Source organism: Zea mays, chromosome 4 (assembly GCF_902167145.1).
Source record: "Zea mays cultivar B73 chromosome 4, Zm-B73-REFERENCE-NAM-5.0, whole genome shotgun sequence".
Classification (NCBI taxonomy): Eukaryota; Viridiplantae; Streptophyta; class Magnoliopsida; order Poales; family Poaceae; genus Zea; species Zea mays.
The window spans coordinates 157,924,291-157,947,726 of NC_050099.1; the positions used below are offsets into that span (position 1 = coordinate 157,924,291).

Genomic DNA, 23,436 nt, shown 5'->3' on the forward strand with positions numbered 1-23,436 from the left:
ACCTCTGGTCTGGTGCACCGGACTGTCCGGTGTGCCACCGGACATGTCCGGTGCACCAGAGGACTCCAACTCCAAACTGATCACCTTCGGGAATTTCCAGAGGCCACTCCGCTATAATTCACCGGACTGTCCGGTGTACACCGGACATGTCCGATGCTCCAAGGAAGAGCGGCCTCAGGAACTCGCCAGCCTCGGGAATTCACTTCGGCTGCTCCGCTAAAATTCACCGGACTGTCCGGTGTACACCGGACTGTCCGGTGTAACAGCGGGGCAACGGCTATTTCGGCGCCAACGGCTACCTGCGACGCATTTAATGCGCGCCAGAAGCGCGCAGTCGTCAGGCACGCGAGAGCAGGCGCACCGGACAATCTACAGTTCATGTCCGGTGCGCCACCGGACATCAAGGCGGGCCCAGAGACAGAGCTCCAACGGTCGAATCCCAACAGCTTTGGTGACGTGGCTGTCGCACCGGACATGTCCGGTGTGCACCAGACTGTCCGGTGCGCCATCGAACAGACAGCCTCACCAAACGGCTAGTTTGGTGGTTGGGGCTATAAATACCCCCAACCACCCACTATTCATTGCATCCAAGTTTTCCAGCTTCCAACCACTATACAAGAGCTAGCATTCATTACAAAGCACACCAAAAAGAGATCAAATCCTCTCCCAACTCCACACAAAGCCCTAGTGACTAGAGAGAGTGATTTGTAGTGTTCATTTGAGCTCTTGCGCTTGGATCGCTTCTTTTTCTTTGGCATTCTTTCTTGTGATCAAATACTCACTTGTAATTAAGGCAAGAGACACCAATCATGTGGTGGTCCTTGCGTGAAGTTTGATTCCCAAGTGATTTGAGAAGAGAAGCTCACTCGGTCCGAGGGACCGTTTGAGAGAGGGAAGGGTTGAAAGAGACCCGGCCTTTGTGGCCTCCTCAACGGGGAGTAGGTTTGCAAGAACCGAACCTCGGTAAAACAAATCCGCGTGTCACTCTCCTTATTCTCTTGCGATTTGTTTTGCGCCCTCTCTCGTGGACTCTATTATATTTCTAACGCTAACCCGGCTTGTAGTTGTGATTATTTTTGAGAATTTCAGTTTCGCCCTATTCACCCCCCCTCTAGGCGACTTTCACGTGGCCATCGGAGAAGCGCTTAAACCCTGTAGAAGCATAGCTGTCGGGGTTGTCGGGACCTTGCTGACGTCTCCTTGCTTCCGTAGGGGGCTGAGAACTGCCGTCGTCATGGAGCACGCGGGGTGTCATCATTACTTGTTTTACCGGAGCGAGCCAGATGGGACGCCGGTCTTGTTCCCCGTAGCCTGAGCTAGCTAGGGGTAGGGTAATGATGTACCCCCCTGTGATGTGGTCGGTCCGAGCCCATGGTCGGGCGAGGCGGAGGCTCCTCCGAGGTCGAGGCTGAGTCCGAGCCCTGGGGTCGGGCGAGGCGGAGACCGTCGTCCGAGGTCAAGGTTGAGTCCGAGCCCTGGGGTCGGGCAAGGCGGAGACCGTCGTCCGAGGTCGAGGTTGAGTCCGAGCCCTGGGGTCGGGCGAGGCGAAGACCGTCATCCGGGGTCGAGGTTGAGTCCGAGCCCTAGGGTCGGGCGAGGCGGAGACTGCCATCCGGGGTCGAGGTTGAGTCCGAGCCCTGGGGTCGGGCGAGGCGGAGACTGTCGTCCGAGGTCGAGGTTGAGTCCGAGCCCTGGGGTCGGGCGAGGCGGAGACCGTCGTCCGAGGTCGAGGTTGAGTCCGAGCCCTGGGGTCGGGCGGGGCGGAGCTTCCTATGGCGCCCGAGGCTGGACTTGGCTGCTGTCAGCCTCACCCTGGCGGGTGGCACAGCAGTCGGAGTAGTGCAGGCGGCGCTGTTTTCCTGTCAGGTCAGTCAGTGGAGGGGCGAAGTGACCGCGGTCACTTCGGCCTTGTCGACTGAGGAGCGCGCGTCAGGATAAGGTGTCAGGCGATCCTTGCATTGAATGCTCCTGCGATCCGGTGGGCTGGCAAGGCGATCTGGCCAAGGTTGCTTCTCCGCGAAGCCTGTCCGAACTGGACCTCGGGCGAGTCGAAGATGCGTCAGTTGCTTGAGGAGGCCCTCGGGCGAGGCGTGAATCTGCCTGGGTCTTCCGTTCCTGCCCGAGGCTAGGCTCGGGCGGGGCGAGATTGCGTTCCTTGAGCGGACGGAGCTTTGACCTGTATTGCGCCCATCAGGCCTTTGCAGCTTTATGCTGATGGTGTTTATCAGCCGAGTTTTAGGAGTCTTGGGGGTACCCCTAATTATGGTCCCCGACAATCAATACAACTAAGATCAATACAATTAAGAGACAACGTATATGTAAAGTCGTGGAAAGACGAGCTCTTCGCGAAGAGCTTGTCTTTTGTATTTTTTTCATTTAGCTTCTTAGAGACCTATCAAGAGACTCTATATTAAATGAGGTTATACATGTCTTTAAATGGGATGGTACATGCTAAGGCAATGCAATAAACAAAATAATAATCATGTAGATTTCATCATTATTAGAACAAAAGAATGACCTGCTGTAACTTCCGTGGATACTGCTTGTATCAAATATGGCAGAGAGAACAGAGAACATGTACTCATTATTTTCCTGGTTATTATTATGATGTTAATTATTGTTTTAGGGATAGTTTGGAAATCTAAATCTCCTTCGGAATTCTCGATGATTGGGAGAAAATTTAAGCTAATTTTCTCCTCGTTCCCAGGGATCCCGGAGGGGATTTAAGTTCCTAAACTAGCCCTTAGTTGTTTTAATTGTTGTTCATTTATTCTAAAATATTGTAAGAGTAAGCAATTCCATGTGTGTCAATACAATTTTGACTAGTACCTTATTTACCATAGTAAATAACTTGATCTCTTCTATGTTATTCGGATACAATTTCTTATCTTTCTATATCATCGTCAGTTACATGAAAGCGACTAGGACCTGTAACTTTTTACTCTTCCATGTTATTGACGATGAAATGGAAGAGTAAGAAATTATGTCCAAATGATATGGAAAGGATTAAGACACAATGACTAGCCAGGTCTTCATGCTAAACACTACTATAAATCTAAAAGGCAATAATTTTAATCGAAATGAACAACGCTTGTACCTTTTAAGTTTGAAGCTTGGCGGAACATTTGTGACGATATATTGCAAAAAAAAAACACTTTGCCTTGAAAACATAGTATGAGCCTAAGCGCGAGTCACCGTCCATTTTAAATATAACTAGGTATATATCCGTGCGTTGTCAAGAGATGAGAAGTGGATGGAGCGACACTGCAAATATAAATATTGTTTATTTCTAGATACTAAGGGGTGTGGTCTGCACTATTTTTTTTGCACATGCTGCACGGGCGCTGGGCGTGGTGTGGATGAAATCATGGTAGTATCAGGTGTCCACATTAAATTCTTAATAGATTAGTATAGATTTATAATGACCAACACTTTGCCTTAAAAAAATACTCTCCATTTTTTTATTTGACGTTTTCTAGTTCAATTTTATACTATTTAACGCCAAATAATAAAAGATCGAGATAGTATAACTGCCTTCTACGACTAGCCAATCAAATCATGGCCCAACCGTCGCAGTTGACCTCGAGATCACTGGCTCCGCCTCCTCCGTGCTTCGGTGACGGCGCAAGGTGCCGGCGTGCCGCTTCGCTTGCAACTGCAAAGCTCAGTGCACGTCGTGGCCGTGGCCGTGGGTGCAGCGGCTGACCGGGCCGTAATCACGCGTGTCGGCGGAGAAGAACCGCAGAAACCGGCAGCGCGGTCCAGGATTCACGCCTCGTGTGCCGCTTGCCGCCGCTACATTTACGAGGGATTCAAGGTGCCGGAGGGTTGAAAACCGAAACAGTGAGAATCAGTGCGTGGATGGCAATCGGTCCGTCGGGTTTTACGGAGCTCAAACTGAAATGAAGTTGGATTTTCGGAAGAATTTTGGAATAAAAGATAAATTAAGAATTGAATTTGAAAAAAAAATCTTTCTATTTCGGATTCAGATTATTTCTTTTTTAATAGGATAAATTTCATCCTCTTTTTAGAGCAAATTTGAACTCATTGTATTCCATATGGAATAAGAGGAGAAGAAAAGCATTCCACGACCCCTGAGGGCCCCCTCAAAAAGGGAACTATTCCTTAAATTTATTTTTTTTATTCGTTTTTTGAACCCCAATAAAAGTGAATTCAAAGTTACTTCAATTACCCTTTTCTTTTAAGTTCTTCTTGTAAAGTTCCATGCTTGCTATTTGGTTAAGAAAATTAGACCTAATCCAACAAACAAGACAAGGATTGATTACGAATCTTGATTCTTCAAAGAATGTATTCCGTTTCTTTCATAACAGATTATCCACTATTCGATTTTCTATTTATTAGATATTATTTTATGCTAACTAATTAAATTCCTTTAACTAAAAAGGGATCGATTTTGCATATACTTGTCTTTGTATTGCGTCAATATGAGAATATCCTTCCTAAATTCTTTATCTTATTAATCATTAACTTAGATTTTCCCAAGATCTTGGTCGCTATTCCAAATTAAATTATTCTACTATTCCGAAGACAATGAAAATAAGTAGGACCAAAAAATTGTGGGGGGGGGGGGGGGGAGCGGAGCCGTCTCGGGGTGGGCAACGCGCGAAGGGGGGGGGGAGCGGAGCCGTCTCGGGGTGGCAACGCGCGAACGTCTGCGTTGTAGTCGTACTACTGGTTTAATACCGTTCTAAATTAAACCAATTTCTAAAATTATTGTCAGCCAGCTAGATACTCATCTTATTTTAATACTCCATCCGTTGATAAATATATGATACCGTTAACTTTAAAAAAACTTTGATTACTCGTCTTATTCAAAAATAATAATAATGAGTTATTATTTATTTTTTGTGAGTTGTTTTATCACTTAAGATAGTTTGTGCTTGACTTAAAATTTTACATTTTTGAATAAAACAATTGGTCAAAGTTTTCAAAAAAGTCAACGATGTCATATATTTGTGAACGGAGGTAGTACTAGTTAGGTGCCCATGCATTACGATGACACACAATTATATTTGATAAGTGACTATAACAATAGACACATTTTTGGTCTTCTATATAAACCACCAGGTTATAATATTCTTAATTATGTAGAAAAAGGGGAATAATACTATTTTGCTTCAAAACATAGACATAAATGCTTATGTCCTTTTTGAACATGGATGCTTCATAAATTATTTATCCTATAATATTCATATAGTACATAGGAGATATTTCATTATGGTACATGTAAGATGTTTTATTATACATTTGAGATATATTATCCCTATGATGTTCCACGACCATATATAGTTGAACTTTTTTCACACTTGCATTCCTTAGTTCCAAACATGCTTTAAACTTGTGGCCACGTATTTACAACTCTGTCCACAAACACTAAGGCCCATTTAGACCAAAGTTTTTTTTTCTTCTTATTTTTTATTTTGCCTATAAAAGTGAACTAGTTCTTAGGAATTTTTATAATGGAAGTCCTAGGTTCCAAAGGGTATAAACGACTTCTAAGTTTTTAGTCAAATGAAGAGGAAAGGGAAATCATTAAATAAGTTTTTAGCTAGAAATTTATGCCTTTACATGTCGCGATGACTATCTAACACTATCTGGACTGTCCATGGCATGCAGTCCTGCCTATCTAGAGTTCAGTTGCCCTTCAGCCGAGTTATCTTCGGGTATCTGGATCTTCGGGTACGCTCAACCTCCCTACCCAAGGTATCAGCGCTCCTCTGCATGACTTGGTCGTGCGGTCTTCGCCTCCTCGGGTCGAGCTCATCCAGCCTAGTTGTGTCTCGAGGGCATGCGTTGCCAGGCAAGTTATCAGGAGACCCATCGAACGACTCATGGAACGTTTCTGCGCTCCCACCCGAGGTTAGCCTCGGGCGAGTCGCGAATGCATCTCCCGCCTAGAACTGGCCTTGGGCGAGTCGTGACTACTTCTCCCACTCAGAGTTAGCCTTGGGTGAGTCGAAACGGTGTCTCCCGCCCAGAGCTGGCCTCAGGCAAGTCGTAACTGCATCTCCTCTTCGAGGTTGGCCTCCGTCGAGTCGGAATAGCGTCTCTCACCCAGAGTTGGCCTCGGGCAAGTCGGAACTACATCTCCCGTCCGAGGTTGGCCTTGGACTAGATGGAACATCGTCTCCCATCCGATGTTGGCCTTGGGCGAGATGAAACCGTGTTTCTGTGCTCATAAGGCTCCGGTGATATCTATCTCCCACACCTTGTAATGCAAGATTTTGGGATGTTTGATTTATTTAGTCAAGGGACTAATATTTAGTCTTTACCATGTTTAGTTTAATTTGTAAGAAGACCAAAACTACCCTTCTTTGGTGACGACGGAAGGACATATAAGTAGCAGAATCAATAAGTTTTAATCCCTTTTAATCACCCCTTAAGGGATCAAAGACTAAGAGTATGTTTAGTTCTTTTAATCCATGCCACGTTTGGTTTCAGGGACTAAAGGTATTAAAAACTTAGTAAATGACTCATAAGAAGACCTAAATGTCCTCTACCATTTTTCTAACATTACTCGTCCTTCACTGTAACTGAAATAAATGAGAGACAAAGGGTAGAATTAGTATAGGACTAGGGACTAAAGAAGTTTAGTCTCTATTTTATTCCCACGGTTTGATAATTTAGGCATTAAATGAGACTAAAATGTAGATACTAATCTTTAGTCTCTAGAACCAAACAAACCCCAAGAGCAAGGGTAATAATATAGCCGATTGTTGGTTACAATAATATTTGCAGTTCTCACAATTTTTTTTTGTTATCGTGTCTCAGCCAGTTGTAAGTTTACAGTCCTCTTCTCTCTTTCCTCTTTTCTCTTCCAACTCACTATTTAGCCTTTTTATAACTTGTTATTATACTCCTCATTTAATACAACTGTTTAATAATTTACGGACTAAATAAGACTAAAATACAGATATTTTCAGTCGCCTCAACCAAAGAGGCCCTAATCTAGGGGCAGTGCACTAAAACCAGACAATTACGAAGTCTCTGCCGACTGCCGTGTGCACCTGCCCACCTACCTAGTGATCTGCAGGCTACAAATAGACGGCACGGGGGGCAACACTTTTGGTAGTAGTAGCGCACACACACCACTGCACAAAGCACGTCACTGCTCGGCTTGCCTTGTCGTCCTCTCTTCCTTGCAATGGCTACCGAAATGGTCCTGCTGTGTCGCTTTGTGGCCTTCGTGGCGGCTCTCGCCTGCCTCCTCCGCCCCGGCGCGCCCGTCGAGCTCCACCGCAAGCTCTCCGGGTGGTCCGACGACGCCGGCGCGACGTGGTACGGCGCAGCCACCGGCGCTGGGAGCGACGGTAAGTTAGACGCACGGCCGGACGCTGACGGACGGACGGCGCGCGTGAACTTTGGACCCATTTTTTTTATTCCACCGGCATGGGAAAAAAAAGAATTCCTAACAAATCCCTCCCCGGGGCCCGGCCCGGGTACGTGCACGCCGTTTTTTTTGTTTTTGTTTTGTTGTTGTATTGTAGGTGGTGCATGCGGGTACCAGAACGCCGTCGACCAGCCGCCTTTCGCGTCCATGATCGCCGCCGGCAGCCCGTCCATCTTCCTGAACGGCAAGGGCTGCGGCTCCTGCTACCAGGTACGGCGGCGGCGGCTCCTCGTGCAACCGTTTTCTTTAAAGAGAGTGGGCTCGTAATATTATATTGCACGTTTACTTACTACAGTAGTAATAAACAACACCGGCACCGCGCTGCCGTACGTCGTTGTGGTAATAAATTGTGCAGGTGAAATGCACCGGCCACGCGTCGTGCTCCGGCAGCCCGGTGACGGTGGTCCTCACCGACGAGTGCCCCGGCGGCGCGTGCCTGGACGAGCCCGTGCACTTCGACCTGAGCGGCACGGCGTTCGGAGCCATGGCGAAGCCCGGCCAGGCCGACCAGCTCCGCAGCGCCGGACGCCTCAGGATCCAGTACACCCGGTAAGCTAATCAGATACTGAGATACGAGCATTTCTAAAGCAGTAAGGAGTTGTACTTGTGTTTTGTGTCGTAGTACTGGTACGCACGCATATAGAATCGCTTGCGGTGGGGCATGCGGTTGGAGTATTAGCTTGCCTCATGTTAGAAACGCGCGTCACCTCGCGCGACGCATGCAGGGTGCACGTACGTATAGCACATGCCTTCCCTTTGTGTGATAGAGATAGACTGGGGTGTCCGTTCCTCGCGCTTGTCCTTTTGTGTGCCGCCCATTGTTGGGGCGACGGCAAAGACGCCACCCTTCGCTCCAGGCCTTCAGCGTCTCCGCCATCTAGCGACGTCTTCGGCACCAGGTGACTCTGTCGAACTGGTCCCTCGGAGGGCAAATGTTGGGGCGAAGGCAAAGACGCCACCCTTCGCTCCAGGCCTTCGCTGCAGCCGCTGGTCCGACGGAGGCAAAGCGGGCAGGGACACCCTTCGCAGGTCTCGACACCTTGACGAAGACCTGCGGCGACGTCCTCACACGGCGCGGCCTCATTCAGCCCCAAGGCCCGCGTGTGATCTGGCCCATTGTAACGGGCCCCGCGTGGCCGCCTCTGTATTACGGGCCTGACTTGTAAAGGCATACTTGTAATTACAGCTTGTAACCCTGCTTTATGGGAATATTCCGGGGATAAACTAGGCGTCTGAGGGCACATGCGTCCTTGAGACAAGACGCTGGGCGCTCAGACACCTATAAATACCCCCGCACAGTGCCCGTGAGGGGCTAGATCAACAGAGCTATTGCCCCCGTGCACGTAACCCTGTTGTCGCCATTGTTCACCCCCGTTGGCCCACTTGCAGCAGAGAGCAAGTTCCAACATTTGGCGCCCACCGTTCGTGCTACGACAAAACCACCCGCGATGGCACCCAAGAGAGCTAACCCCAAGGCTGACGAGGCTGCGAAGGCAGCACTGCTGGCCGCAAGAAAGGGCAAGGCCCTCGTCCTCACGCAATCCACCCACCAAGAGCCCACTGAAGACAATGTTCCCCACACCGGCGAAGACGACACCTTCCGCACCTGCGGAACCGAAGGACAGTCACAGCCGCCCCCAGGCTTCGCCCCACTGGAGGGCGCGGACCTCACCGAGGACGGCGAGGTCCTCGGCGTCTCAACAGAAGAACAGCTGCAGCTGCGCGCCCTGCGCCTCAGGAACCGCAATCTCCAAAGGCAGAAAGAGATACTGGAGGCCAAGCGCCAGCGTGTGTCCGCGCTAGCCAAAGTGCGGCAAATGATACGCGACGAGGAGCAGAAAGCCCAAGACCTCGAGCGCGAGATCGCGCTGATGCAGCGCGAAGGCCACCTCGGTTTGCAGCAAGAACCACCCCTCCAGCAACGCGCTCAGCCGGAGGACATGCGCGAAGGCTACCTCGGCCGACAGCACGGCCAACCCCTGCAGCACCGGGCGCAGCCGGAGAACCCGCGTTTCCCCCAGCATGACTACGCCCCCCAGCACGGCGCGCCATTCCAAGGGATCAACTACCTCGACGAGCGAAGTCCCCTGGCGCCACACCTGCAAGTGACGCCTTGGCCAGCCAACTTTCGAGCGGGGGCATACCCCAAGTACAACGGCAGCACCGATCCGGCGCAATACATCATGAGTTACCAAGTCGCCGTTGCATCAGCCGGAGGGGACGAGGCTACAATGGCAAAGTCTTTCATCATCGCCCTAGAGGGCCCAGCACTCACCTGGTTCACCAGATTGCCCCCGCTGTCCATTGATTCGTGGCGAAGTCTCAGGGACAAGTTCCTCCTCAACTTCCAAGGGTACCGTCCAGACACCGACGCTTTGGCCGAGCTCTCGCTTTGCAAACAGCTGGAAAAGGAGACTCTGCGGGAGTATTACCGCAAGTTCTTAACACTCAAGTCACAGCTGCCCTCTGTCGACGATCAGATCGCTATCCACTACGCCATCAATGGCCTTCGGGCCGGCGTCCTCTACAGCCATTGTATCAGGGATCCACCCAAGAGCTTGCAGGAGCTATATCAGCTCTTCGAAAAATATGCCAAATCCGAAGAGCTCCACCAGCGCAAGGTCGAGTCGCAACGGAAACCCAACAGTCAGACTCCGCAGTCCAGCCGCACGTGGACAAGGACTTCGCAGCCAGACTCCAGTCGAGACAGCCGCAGTCAGCAGCAAGTCCACAACATCGTCAACCAACAGCCTGCTGCCGACCCCCCTCGCCGCCAGGAATATCCCCCACAAGGCCGCGGAAATGGAACGCGCGGCAGGGGTCGAGGGCGGGCGCAGCAGCCACCGCGCCGGTTCTATTGCCTTTTCCACGGCGAAGACTGCGCCCACCAGACCAAAGACTGCCCCGAGACGAAGGCCACCAGAGATAGAATGGCGAGGGCGCAGCCGGCCGACAATCCCAGAATTGTCGCGCATAACTACCAGCCACCCCCTCCACCATACGTCCACGCCCCCGCTCCGCATCCACCGCACCACGCTTACCAACATCATCAGGAAGTACAAATCGTACCTCCTCCACCCCCACCACCACACCAACAACACCAAAACATTCCCCATCCCCCAAAGCAAGAAGACTTCGCCGATCAACCTTATCGCGGAGTCATTCACATGATAACAGGGGGGTCAAGCACCGACTTCGACACCAAGCGGCAGAAGCGGGACCACTACCGCAGCATCAACCATGTCGCCGTCACTGGCCCAGTCGTGCAGACGAAGTGGTCCCATATACCGCTAACCTTCGACGCGCGAGACGTCGACCTGCGCAGCGCCCCCCACATCGACGCAATGGTCATCAACTGCAGCGTGGCAGGCTGGGACTTACACAAAGTCCTCGTCGACAACGGCAGTCAGGCGGACATCATCTTCCTCCACGCCTTCGACCGCATGGGCATAAGCCACAGCTTGCTGAAGCCTTCGGACAACCCGTTGTATGGTTTCGGCGGCAAGGGCACCTTTCCAGTTGGCAAGATAGAGTTGCCCCTCTCCTTCGGTGTAGCACCCAATGCCCGAAGTGAGCAAATAACCTTCGACATTGTCGACATGGTATATCCATACAACGCCATCATGGGCCGAGGCTCCATCAACAAATTCGAAGCCGCCATCCACGGGTTGTACCTATGTATGAAGATACCAGGCCCGCTGGGCGCCATCACAATCTACGGCAACCAGCAGACGGCGCGCAACATAGAGCGGGACTTCGTGCCCGGTCAGAGAAATGTACACTGTCTCACGACCCAGAGCGAAGTCCCTGCGCCGGCTAGCCCAACCAACAAGCAGCACGACAAGGCACAGTTGCAGTGCCAAGACGGGACCAAGACTGTCCCCCTCGATCAGGCCACGCCCAAACAGACTGTAACTATCAGCGAAGACCTCACGTCACTTGAAGAAGAGAAACTTCTCTGCTGCCTGGCCAAGAATAAAGATGTCTTCGCCTGGTCTGCCCTCGATCTGGTCGGAGTCAGCCGAGCCATAATCGAACACAGCCTGGGGATCGACCCTTCGGTGCGACCCAAAAAGCAGAAACTTCGCAAGATGTCAGATGAAAAGACAGAAGCCGCCAAGGCAGAGGTGCATCGCCTCCTGGAGGCTAAATTCATCGAGCCGGTGGCTTACCCCACGTGGCTCTCCAATGTTGTGATGGTGCAGAAGAAAAGCGGAAAATGGCGCATGTGCATAGACTTCACCAGTCTCAACAAGTCCTGCCCAAAGGACAATTTCCCGTTGCCACGGATCGACAAAATAGTCGATAGCGCGGCCGCATGCGAGGTCATGTCCCTCCTCGACTGCTTCTCCGGCTATCACCAGATATACATGAAGGAGGAAGACAAGGCCAGCACCAGCTTTATAACACCCTTCGGCACTTATTGCTTTGTCAGAATGCCGGAGGGTCTCAAGAATGCCGGGTCCACCTTCTCCAGACTCACCAAAACGGTGCTCGAAGGGCAGGTCGGCAGAAACGTATTCACATATGTGGACGACATCGTCGTCGCCAGCAAAAATAAGGAGGACCACCTCGCCGACCTGGCGGAAACATTCGCGAGCATGCGAGATGCACGACTCCGCCTAAACCCGGAAAAGTGCGTTTTCGGTGTCCGCCAGGGCAAGATATTGGGCTACCTGGTGTCCCGCCGAGGCATCGAGGCCAACCCAACCAAGATCCAGGCCATCGTCGACATGTCGCCCCCGCAGTCCGCCAGGGACGTCCAGCGCCTGACAGGCAGGATGGCCGCCCTCAATAGATTCATCTCCAGGTCCGCCGAGCGAAGTCTACCCTTCCTCAAAACCCTCCGCGGCGCGAAGGACTTCGCTTGGGGACCGGAGCAAGCAGCGGCCTTCGCCTCATTAAAACAGTACCTGGCGGAGCTGGCCATCCTCACAAGCCCAGACTCCTCGCTCCCCTTATTGCTCTATGTCGCGGCTTCGCCGCACGCGGTCAGCGCGGCACTAGTGCAGGAGCAGACAGTCGAAGGCACAGTCAGACAGTGCCCTGTTTATTATGTCTCCGAAGTCCTGACACCATCCAAATGCAACATGACAGAGCTGGAGAAGATTGCTTACGCAGTTGTTATGTCCTCGCGCAAGCTGCGCCATTATTTTGAAGCATTCAAGGTCCGAGTCACCTCGGACAGGGGACTCGGCGAACTATTCAGGAACCCGGAGGCATCAGTGAGAATCGCCAAGTGGGCAGCCGAGCTCTCCGGCTACCATATCAGCTTCGAGCCCAGGACAGCCATCAAATCGCAAGTCCTGGCAGACTTCGTCGTCGACTGGACTGGGCCAGTAACACAGCCGGACCCATCCACAGAAAAGGTCTGGACTATCCATTGCGACGGTGCATGGTGTCATGCGGGGGCAGGCGTCGCGGCAGTCATCACCTCACCAGCCGGAGTCAAACACAGATACGCAGCACGCCTCAGCTTCGCTCTGGAATCCGACAAATGTACAAACAACATAGCAGAGTATGAAGCAGTCATCCTCGGCCTCCGCAAGCTAAGGGCCCTCGGAGTCACCACATGTATCATCAAAACAGACTCCAAGATAGTCGCCGGTCAGGTCGAAAAAGACTATGCAGCAAAAGACCCCGCGCTCATGCAATACCTCGCGGCTATCCGAAGTCTCGAGAGGCAGTTCAAGGGATTCACCCTACAGCATGTGGACAGGGCCAAGAATGAGGAGGCTGATGCATTAGCCAAGGCCGCCGCCAGGGGCGAGCCCCTGCCCTCCGACGTATTCTTTCACACCATCGGCACGCCAGCCGTCCGGAGCCCCGAAGGGCTCCAAATAACAAATGATAGCGAGGGCCACCGTATAGTCCACCTAATCATGACCGAAGACTGGCGGGCCCCAATAACCCTGTTTTTACAGGGATACTATCACCCAACCGACGTCAGTGAGGCGAAGCGCCTCGAACATCGGAGCCGGGACTTCGCACTAATCGAGGGCCAATTATACAAGAAGGGGGTCAGTCAGCCAATGCTTAAATGCGTCACCGAGACCGAAGGCATCCAAATCTTGCGCGAGGTCCACAGTGGAACTTGCGGCTCGCACGCGGGGCCAAGGGCCCTGGCTGCTAAGGTGATCCGACAAGGGTTTTACTGGCCTGCAATGATCTGCGCCGCAAATCGAGTCACAAGGTCCTGCGAAGCTTGCCAGAAGTTCTCTCCTCGGTCAGGCAACCCCTCGCAATACACAAAGCTGATCGCCCATACATGGCCTCTTCAGCGCTGGGGCCTGGACATTGTCGGGCCCTTGCCCACCGCTCAGGGGAACCTCAAGTTCGCCTTCGTAGCCGTCGAATACTTCACCAAGTGGATCGAGGCGAGGGCTGTGTCCACAATCACATCAAAGACTGCCCAAAAATTCTTTTGGCAGAACATTGTTTGCCGCTTCGGAGTACCGTCCGAGCTAACAGTTGACAACGGCAAGCAGTTTGACAATCAAGATTTCAAGGATTTCTGTTTTTCCATCGGCACCAAGCTTGCCTTCGCTTCAGTCTATCATCCGCAGTCCAACGGAGTTGTGGAGCGTGCCAATGGGAAAATCTTCACAGCCATCAAGAAGATGCTCCTCGACGAGAAAAAAGGCAGATGGACCGACTTGTTACCGGAGGCAGTCTGGGCGCTAAACACAACCGAATGCAGGGCGACCGGGTTCACTCCTTTCCGCCTTCTATACGGATCAGAGGCAATGACTCCGCAAGAAATAAAACATGGGTCTCCGCGCACAGCTCCGTCAGCCACCCCTGACGTCGATGAGCCAACCTCCAAAGATCTCATTGACGGAGACCGGGTCTTCGCCCTGCAGGCCTTGAACAAATACCAAGCCCAGACCAAAGCATGGCGCGACCGCGCAGTCATCCCAAAGGAGTTCAGCGCGGGGGACCTCGTACTCATCCGAACAGCTCGGACGGAGTCCAAGGGCAAGCTGGAGCCCAAGTGGGAGGGCCCCTTCATAGTCAAGACAAGAGCTTCCCCCAGCGCTTACAGACTCGCAACGCCAGATGGCGAGGACCTGGAGCACTCCTGGAACATTGACAACCTTCGTAAATTTTTTGTTTAATTCCTAGGGCTGAGTTCGCCCTTGTAATTCACCGCAAACAATCTTGTACCGGCCCGCACTCTTTTCCTCCCGGGGGGTGAGGTTTTTAACGAGGCGGAGCCATGTAATATATGTGAGAAAAATCCCCCGCAAAAGCATGTGTCGAAAAAAGACCGCGACAACGGTCTTCGGCATTCGACCAACTCGAAGTCACCGCGAGGCTAAGCGCTAGCCACCCTCGCGTGCGACCAATCCGCGCAGAAGTCGCCTAAGGGTGCAGCCGGATTTAGCACAACAAGTGCGCAAAAATCAAAGTCTATCGCGAAGACTATCCGCGCAGAAGTCGCCTAAGGGTGCAGCCGGATTTAGCACAACAAGTGCGCAAAAATCAAAGTCTATCGCGAAGACTATCCGCGCAGAAGTCGCCTAAGGGTGCAGCCGGATTTAGCACAACAAGTGCGCAAAAATCAAAGTCTATCGCGAAGACTATCCGCGCAGAAGTCGCCTAAGGGTGCAGCCGGATTTAGCACAACAAGTGCGCAAAAATCAAAGTCTATCGCGAAGGCTATCCGCGCAGAAGTCGCCTAAGGGTGCAGCCGGATTTAGCACAACAAGTGCGCAAAAATCAAAGTCTATCGCGAAGACTATCCGCGCAGAAGTCGCTTAAGGGTGCAGCCGGACTTAGCACAACAAGTGCGCAAAAATCAAAGTCTATCGCGAAGACTATCCGCGCAGAAGTCGCCTAAGGGTGCAGCCGGACTTAGCACAACAAGTGCGCAAGAATCGAAGTCTATCGCGAAGACTAACCGCGCAGAAGTCGCCCAAGGGTGCAGCCGGACTTAGCTCCACAAGTGCGCAAAAATCAAAGTCTATCGCGAAGGCTTTTCACGCAGAAGTCGCCTAAAAGGCGCAGCCGGAGCCTACCGCAAAAACCGCCCAAGGGCGCAGCCGACCCAGTATGGCAAAAGCAGAAGCGACAGCAAGACCAATTATAATCACACTGGCACAGCACAATCAATCACACCAGTCAAAGTACACAGCGCCCTCGCAGGCACAAGCACGCGAGGGCACACCACTCCATTTTACAAACCCTTGCACATACACAAGCGAGGGCACTATGCCCTACATCGGCTCAACTTTAGGAATAATCCCCATCTCTCTATAATTAAATAACATTATCCTAAGCTCCTCACCAGCAAAAAGGCTTCGCAGCTCCCCTTCCCCCACACCCGAGACGGCCGGCAAAGACAGCAGCCCCTGCCGACCAACCCTACTAACGCGAAGACGAGCCCCTTCCTCCGCACTAATCCTACGCTTCGCAACCGCCCTTCGTCGTCGGTGCCCGGTGCTAGGACCGGGCACGCCTGGCGCGTCCACAGCATGTAGCGCAGCCTCCGCCGCAGCCTCGTCCAGGGCCGCAAAATAGTCCAAGTCCTCCTCGGACGACTCCTCGGTCCATTCAGCCGAGCTCCCAGAGTCAGTAAAATCAAAAAACTCAGAAACAGACCCACCACATTCATTTCCACCTTCCGCGGTCGAAGCCGCCAAAAAACCAGTAGTAGCGGTTGCGTGCGCAGGCCCAAAATCTTGAACCTGCGCAGCAACCAAAATTCAGTACATCATCCAAAAATCCCTCAACCCTAAACACCACCTACGCCACCTGCGAAGGCCCTGCCGCTGCGGGAGCCTCCGCCGCCGCCTCCGCCGTTGTCTCCGCTGGATCTTCAACGCCCGGCACAGCGGCTGCGGGGGCATCAGACGCGCCTTCGGCCACCCTTGGGAGTAGGCCTTCGCCGGCCGCAGCAGGTACAAGGACGCCTGGTGCATCTTCCGCGGTCACCGGGGCGACTCCAGTGGCGGCCTCCGCAGGGGTGGTCTCCGGCTCAGGCGGCGCGCTGTTCAGCGCCCCAAAATCGTCCACCCGCTCGCCGCGCTCCGCCTAAGGCAAAACGTACAAAAAAAATTCAGCAAACACACGCACAAACCGCACCCAGCAAGCACCGAGCAAACGACAACGTTACCTGAGCCCTTGCAGCCTCGGCCCGCGCCCGGACCACCTCTCGACCGTATGAACCCCACATCCGGTCAAAGAGGGCCCCGCCGGACTCCTTCACCACGGGGTCTTCGACCTCAAAGATATCTCGCCCAAAATCTTCATCCACCTGGTCGAGGGCCTCAAAGTGCCGGCAGCCTTCGCGAGAGAGCGCGTTCATCGCTGCCTCGCAGGTGACCAGGGAGGTGAACGACATCAACCCCGCCAAGACAGTGGGGAGCTCCTGCAGTTCCTCCTGCACCCACTCCAGACAGCGAAGTCCGGCCTCTCGCTCCGGCACCTCGAAGTCGCTCGTCCGCACACCCAGCTCGCGATATGAAGTCATGAGCTGCGTGCGCGTCCGTTCGGCCTCCGCTCGCGCCGCGGCCTCGGCCCCCTCCGCGCGGCTCTCGAAGGCAGCAAGCCGCCGCTGCAGCTCCCCGGCGAGCTCCTTGGCGACATTGCCCTCCGCCCGCGCCAGCCTGGCCTCCGCCTGCGCAGACTGCTCCTTGGCGATGGCTTCGTTGGCCTCCCTTCTCTCCTCCATCAGCTGGCGCCGGAGGTCTGCCTTCTCCTTCTCAAGGGCGGCCACCTTCTCCGCCAGCTTGCGGCACTTGCTGTCGGAGGCCGACTTCTCACGGACAGCGTCCGCGTGTTGCGTCCGAAGTCTCTCGACCTCGGCAGACAACGTCGCCGTAAGGGCCCCCGACGCAGTACGGCTGGTGAAGTCAGCCACCTGCAGAACACACATAAGGCCCGTGTTAAAAAAAAAAAAAAAAAAAAAAAAAAAAAGAGAAGCTCGGCAGACCTGACTCAGCGCCTCCATTGCTTCTTTCAGCCGGCGGGTCGCCGCGTCCGCCTCGTCTCTGACCAACGCGAGGGCAGTCACCTCGCCTCCAGCGCCAAGGATCTCTACCCCCGCCTTCGGCGCTGGCACAGCCGTCGCGACCGCCGCGCCAGGCACAACTAGAGCGAGCGGGCCCTCGTCCAACCCTGCAACGCATCAACAGATTAAAAAAAAAAAAAAAAAGTGTATACATACAGACTCACCCCCAAGATAATCCTCCACATCAATCTCAGTGCCGAAGTCGGCAACGCGTTTGCCGGGCGGCGGTAGCGATCGGGCCGCCTTCGCAGCCTCCGCCACTCCGCTGGCGGACGGCACCACCTTCGACAGCTTGGGGCCTCCGGCGCCCACCGTCGCCTCCGGCGCCTTGCCAGGCGCGGAGGCACCCGCCTTCGCCGGCAATGGCGGCTTGCCTCCGCCGGAGGCCTCAGCCTTCGATGCTCCCCGCTGCCTTTTCGGCCGGGCTTCATGAACCCTCACAGTCGCCTGACGTTTCCGCGCCGCCGCTTGGCGATCCTTGTCCATCACTGCCCACACAACATGACCGATATTTCGCCCATAAGGAAAAACTTTCCACCGACGAGCCATACGAGATGTAAAACAGTCCTCTTCATCCCAGGGGATAGGAATGTTTTTAGGCCAGCAACCCCCGGTAACCCTCAGCATCCGAGCCGAAGACTCCCGGAGCTCGGGCGAAGACATCCTCTCCCCCGGGGCCGCACACGTCCTCATTAACTCTCTAGCGAAACTATCAGACACCCCAAGCCCTCCCATCGCAGTACCTAATTTTCTCTTTTTCGAAGAGGTGGCGGCCGCCAGCGCAGGGTCGCCTCCGGCCTCCACCGCCGGTTCCTTCCCGCGGCGGTCTGCTTCGTCCTGACCAGGGTAGCCGTCGTACGGCAGTTGATTTAATTCAAAGACCCTGTTCAAGCGATCGTTTGACCCACGGATATCGAAACTGCGCTGGCCTTCCGTCTTCGGCACGTAGCGCCCCACGAGTCGCACCGCCAAGTCTTCTGCATCGCGCACGAAGGCGGCCGGGTCACGGTTCCGCAAACTCAGTGCGAAGGCAGGACTTCGCACCTCCCTTCCTCCGTGAAAGGGCATCTGGCGAGGGCATACTTCGCCCAGCGCCCAGCCGTGCGCCAAGGGCCAGACCCCGTACGCCGCAAACTCTTCAACCAAATCACGCCCGCTGCTCTGTCCGGCGGCGTACCGTAGGGCCTCTTCGTCTGTATCCTCTTCTGCCACTTCGAAAGGCGGATACGCAGAGTAATAGTGAGAGCACATTAAGGACACGGGGAGCCCTTGATGGCCTTCGACAGTCGCCTCAGAAACATAAAACCAAAACTCATTCCAACTGCCCCACTTGTTGCGGGCGCACGGGACCAACTCCACTACTGGCATCGTGGTCTTGCCGGTCTTCGGCGTGAAAGTGCACGACCCGAACTGCGCAACTCCGCCCTCAACCACCCTTTTCTGCCAATGCAAGCAATAATTCTTCGCGAAAACTTCCACCGACGGCTGCCCGCCGTACGAAGTCGTCGCCCAGACATACTTCGCCAGCGCCACTATGGCGTTCGGCGTAAGCTGATGTATTTGAACACTGAATCTGCGCAGGACTTCGCTGACAAACCGGTGCGCAGGCAGGCGGAGTCCGGCGGCGAAGAACGCCTCGAAAACAACCAACTCGCCCTCCGGCTCGGGGACTTCCTCCGTCCCCGGGGCCCGAGCGACTCCGTCGCCAAAGTAGCCCAACCGCTGCATATCTTCAATACGGCCTGACGTCATCCGTGACACACCGAATTCAACAGAGTCGCCGGCGCGCAACTCCTCCACCATCGCGTCACTCAACGTCTCCTCAGACGAGGCGGCGGCCGGCGGCGTGGCGGTGGCGGAAGAAGAAGAGGATGGCATGGCTACGTACCGTCGGCGGCGGCGGGCGGTTTGCTTCACTCGAGCCAGAACGACGGCGAGCAAAGGGAGCAGCGGAGGAAAAGGAGCAGCAAGGCGGCGGGCGGCTAGGGTTTTACGGAGCGCGGAAAGCAGAATTCAAACAGCGCCGCCCCCGCCCCCCTTTTATAGGCAGGGCGCGGCTCCTCGGGAAACCCACAACCCGACAGGCCGCGACGCTTCGGGAAACCCGCAATCCAACAGTACGCCGTCCATCAACGGTCACATCAAAAACCCCCGCGGAACCACTTCGAGCGAGGGCAGCGTCTCCGCCATCTAGCGACGTCTTCGGCACCAGGTGACTTTGTCGAACTGGTCCCTCGGAGGGCAAATGTTGGGGCGACGGCAAAGACGCCACCCTTCGCTCCAGGCCTTCAGCGTCTCCGCCATCTAGCGACGTCTTCGGCACCAGGTGACTCTGTCGAACTGGTCCCTCGGAGGGCAAATGTTGGGGCGAAGGCAAAGACGCCACCCTTCGCTCCAGGCCTTCGCTGCAGCCGCTGGTCCGACGGAGGCAAAGCGGGCAGGGACACCCTTCGCAGGTCTCGACACCTTGACGAAGACCTGCGGCGACGTCCTCACACGGCGCGGCCTCATTCAGCCCCAAGGCCCGCGTGTGATCTGGCCCATTGTAACGGGCCCCGCGTGGCCGCCTCTGTATTACGGGCCTGACTTGTAAAGGCATACTTGTAATTACAGCTTGTAACCCTGCTTTATGGGAATATTCCGGGGATAAACTAGGCGTCTGAGGGCACATGCGTCCTTGAGACAAGACGCTGGGCGCTCAGACACCTATAAATACCCCCGCACAGTGCCCGTGAGGGGCTAGATCAACAGAGCTATTGCCCCCGTGCACGTAACCCTGTTGTCGCCATTGTTCACCCCCGTTGGCCCACTTGCAGCAGAGAGCAAGTTCCAACACCCATGTACATGCATGACCACCGTTCGCGTGCAGGGTGCCGTGCAGCTGGAACGGGATGGACATCGCGTTCAAGGTGGACGCCGGCTCGAACGCGAACTACTTGGCGGTGCTGATCGAGTACGAGTCCGGCGACGGCGAGCTCAGGTCCGTGGAGCTCATGCAGCGCGGGCGAGGCGGCGCGGCGGCGTGGACGCCGATGCAGCAGTCGTGGGGCGCGGTGTGGAGGTACAACTCCGGCGCCACCCTGCAGGGGCCCTTCTCCGTCCGCCTCACGTCCGGCTCCGGCAGGACGGTCGTCGCCAGCGACGTCATCCCCGCGGGGTGGACGCCCGGCGCCACGTACCGCTCGGTCGTCAACTTCAGCAACTAACGATGGCGGAATAACAGAACAGGTGTAGATGCGCGCGCGCCCGCCCGCCGCCCGCCTGGACGGAGTGGAAGGCGTGGCGCTGGCTTGGTTTATGATTCGAGCTGTGCGTGCCTATACCGTACCGACGCTTAGTTTGTACTGTTGCGTGCGTGACATGTGCAAATCCGCGCAGTCACCGTGCGTGTTTCGCCGGAGTGGCGTGTTCGTTGAATAAATAAAGGCTGGATTAATGGAAGCGAAGAAGCACCCCTGTTGACGTGTGTGTGTGTTCGTGTGTGCTCATCGATGGCTTCCATCTCGCTCCAGCATGCGCAAGCCACGCGCCCACGCCCACGCCCCTTCGACGAAGAGAAGCAAGAGTCCACAGGAGTCAGGAGTCAGGACCATCACGTTGAATGCCAAGCAGCCCCAGACCCCACACCATCGTTAACGGAAGGGAAGCGGCGGAAAGCGCAGTTCGCGTGATTAGTGCATACAGCCAGCGGTAGGGATGAAAACGGGACGGATACAGCCGGATAGAGGGTCATCCCGTATCCTACCCTAATGTATTTCTCTCGGATACGTGATCGGATACGGGTAGTTAAGAATCGGGACGGATACAGGACGGGACCGGGTAATAATCCGGGCGGGTAAGAAACGGATAACGGATACTACACGGGTATGTATCGGATAGTTGTCGGGTAGTTCGTACCGATGACATTAATTGCCCAACCAACCAACAAACATATAAATTAAGCAATACATAATCATGTATATGATAGAAACCGATAAAATTAACATCATGTAGTTCAAAGTTACTAATCACAAAGACATTGTGGAACCAACAACACAATATTATCACTCATTCGTGGCACTAATAAAAGAGATAGGAGTGAGAGGCACTGCCCTACTCTCACAATGCCCATGGATCAAGCATTCAGGCACTGCGATAAAGACACGCTGAAGATGGCCATGCTGAAACACGAAGAGACTTTCAGACAGCAAGTAATAAAGCTCAAAAGCTCAAAGAGCTTTCCAGAATTTGTTGAAGCTACTACTAGTCTCCAGAAGAAAAGCGCAGTACTCTGATCGACGTCTTCTTATCTGATTCCACAGGTTCACGAGCTCCATCGCTTATTCGCTTATACAGGATCCAGAAGCTCCTGATGCGAGACTTCACACGGGAGCTCAAGCTCAAGAGCCAGAGGAGCATGCCCACCTCGCCGAACGGCAGCTGCGCCGAGTACAGCAGAGGGGCTGCCGGCTGGCCGGCTCCTCTGTGCCCCTCGCGACTTAGCCGGACGCTGGGCTGGCCCCTGCCCCTGGTCGACCGGCTGCTGTGCCGCGCCGTGCAGCCGCAAAAAGTGCACAAGCAGAAGCAAGAGACCAAGAAGCAAAAGCAGGAGTGCAGAAGTAGAACCGCGACGGCTGACGACGAGGCAGTGAGGTGGACGGTGATGGGCGGCGACCGGCGGCTGACTGCTGTGCTGTGCGCCTGTGCGGGTTGCTGCGGCCGGGACGGGCGGACCGCGGACGGCTGTGAGGCGCGGGTGCGGCTTCCTAGGCGCCTGGCGTCACGTGGTGCGGCTGCAGGCTGCTCGCTGCCTCGCTGCTGTTAGGTGTTAGATTTAATTAATGGGCCGGGCCGATCAACCAGATTAGCAGAAGCAGGCCAACGCCCAACAGGAAGACAGGAAGTAGGCCCAAGCCAATCCACAATCCGGGTACCCGCCCGAATAGTACCCGTATCCTATCCGGGATTTTCGGGTACTGACCGGGTATTTGTGATTCCGTATCCTACCCGTATCCGAGGTTTAGTATCCGGGTAGTACCCGTACCCGTCCCGTTAAACAAAATATCCGTATCCGTATCCGAAATTTCGTCCCGTTTTCGTACCCGTATCCGGTACCCGTCCCGGGTACCCGTCCCGTTTTCATCCCTAGCCAGCGGGTGGTGAGTGGTGACACCGCTCGGACTAGTGCTGGGAATTGGGCCGGTCGGCCCAGCCCGGTCCGAGGCCGCGTCAAATAGGTTCGGCCCAAGAAAACCTTAAAAAATTTTTAGACCGTGTTGTGCTAGTCTAAAATGTTTTTGGATCATGCTCGTGCTGATTCAAAAAGTATGGTCCATATTCAATACTGTTATATCGATAGGTACGAACAATGTTAGGCCAAACATTGTGCCATGTCCATCCATGTATTGGTTCCGCACAATGGAACGCGCGTGCCGTGTCGTCTAGTTGGTCCAGTGGCTCGCACCACAAAATCATCAGATTACACAAAAACACACAGGATCGCAGGCAATAGCATCATAAGTACATTTCACCGGTTTACACAAATTAACCAGTTTATACAGAAACACAAAGTCTCATAATTCACTAGCTTACACAGAATCACAGGCATAGAAAAAGCACATTTTATAAGTATATGAAATCTCTATATCTATAAAGCATCCGTTTAAACTTTTAATAGTCATCCTACGTCTACACTTTAAACTTTTAATAGTCATCTTACGTCTACACTTTCATAAAAAAAAACTTTTAGATTTGTTTCCCCGGTGTCTCACCTAACAAACAGTAGCCTAACAAACAGTGAGAGATAAAACCAGAAAGAAAAAAAGAAGGATAATAACGGTGGAAACTAGCACTATCGGAATCCGGGCCTTTATCGAGTGCTGAGCTCTTTGTCGAGCGCTGGAATCCGGTAGCGTAGGGATGATAACAGAGAAATCAATGACGGTGCAGGGACCATGGGGATTGGGGACGCCCTTGGCTCTGCGCTGGGCAGCAGCGAGCCAACGATGGTGCGGGGGTGCTCGCACGCCAC

The 23,436-nt window shown here is 54.0% G+C and overlaps 1 protein-coding gene across 3 annotated transcripts; it reads left to right on the forward strand.

Annotated features, from left to right (window-relative positions):
- The first annotated feature begins 7,029 nt into the window (after nt 1-7,029).
- Nucleotides 7,030-22,481, forward strand: LOC103653873 (expansin-B15). 3 transcript variants are annotated; one of them, XM_008680683.4, is made up of 4 exons: nt 7,041-7,331; nt 7,509-7,621; nt 7,767-7,960; nt 20,296-20,872. In XM_008680683.4, the coding sequence occupies exons 1-4, from the start codon at nt 7,166-7,168 to the stop codon at nt 20,630-20,632; spliced, it is 810 nt and encodes a 269-aa protein (XP_008678905.1). In that variant the 5' UTR covers nt 7,041-7,165; the 3' UTR covers nt 20,633-20,872. The 3 variants fall into 3 exon arrangements, with proteins under 3 accessions (XP_035823256.1, XP_008678905.1, XP_023158126.1); XM_023302358.2 differs by lacking the exon at nt 20,296-20,872 and adding an exon at nt 21,728-22,481 and having other exon boundaries at nt 7,045-7,331; XM_035967363.1 differs by having other exon boundaries at nt 7,030-7,621.
- The last annotated feature ends 955 nt before the right edge of the window (nt 22,482-23,436 follow it).

Excerpts from the sequence above, each read along its gene's own strand:
- LOC103653873 (XM_035967363.1), top strand. The coding sequence starts at position 7,166 with ATGGCTACCGAAATGGTCCTGCTGTGTCGCTTTGTGGCCTTCGTGGCG. Across the intron at positions 7,622-7,766 it reads GCTGCGGCTCCTGCTACCAG|GTGAAATGCACCGGCCACGC; the intron begins GTACGGCGGCGG and ends TAAATTGTGCAG. Across the intron at positions 7,961-20,295 it reads CTCAGGATCCAGTACACCCG|GGTGCCGTGCAGCTGGAACG; the intron begins GTAAGCTAATCA and ends GTTCGCGTGCAG.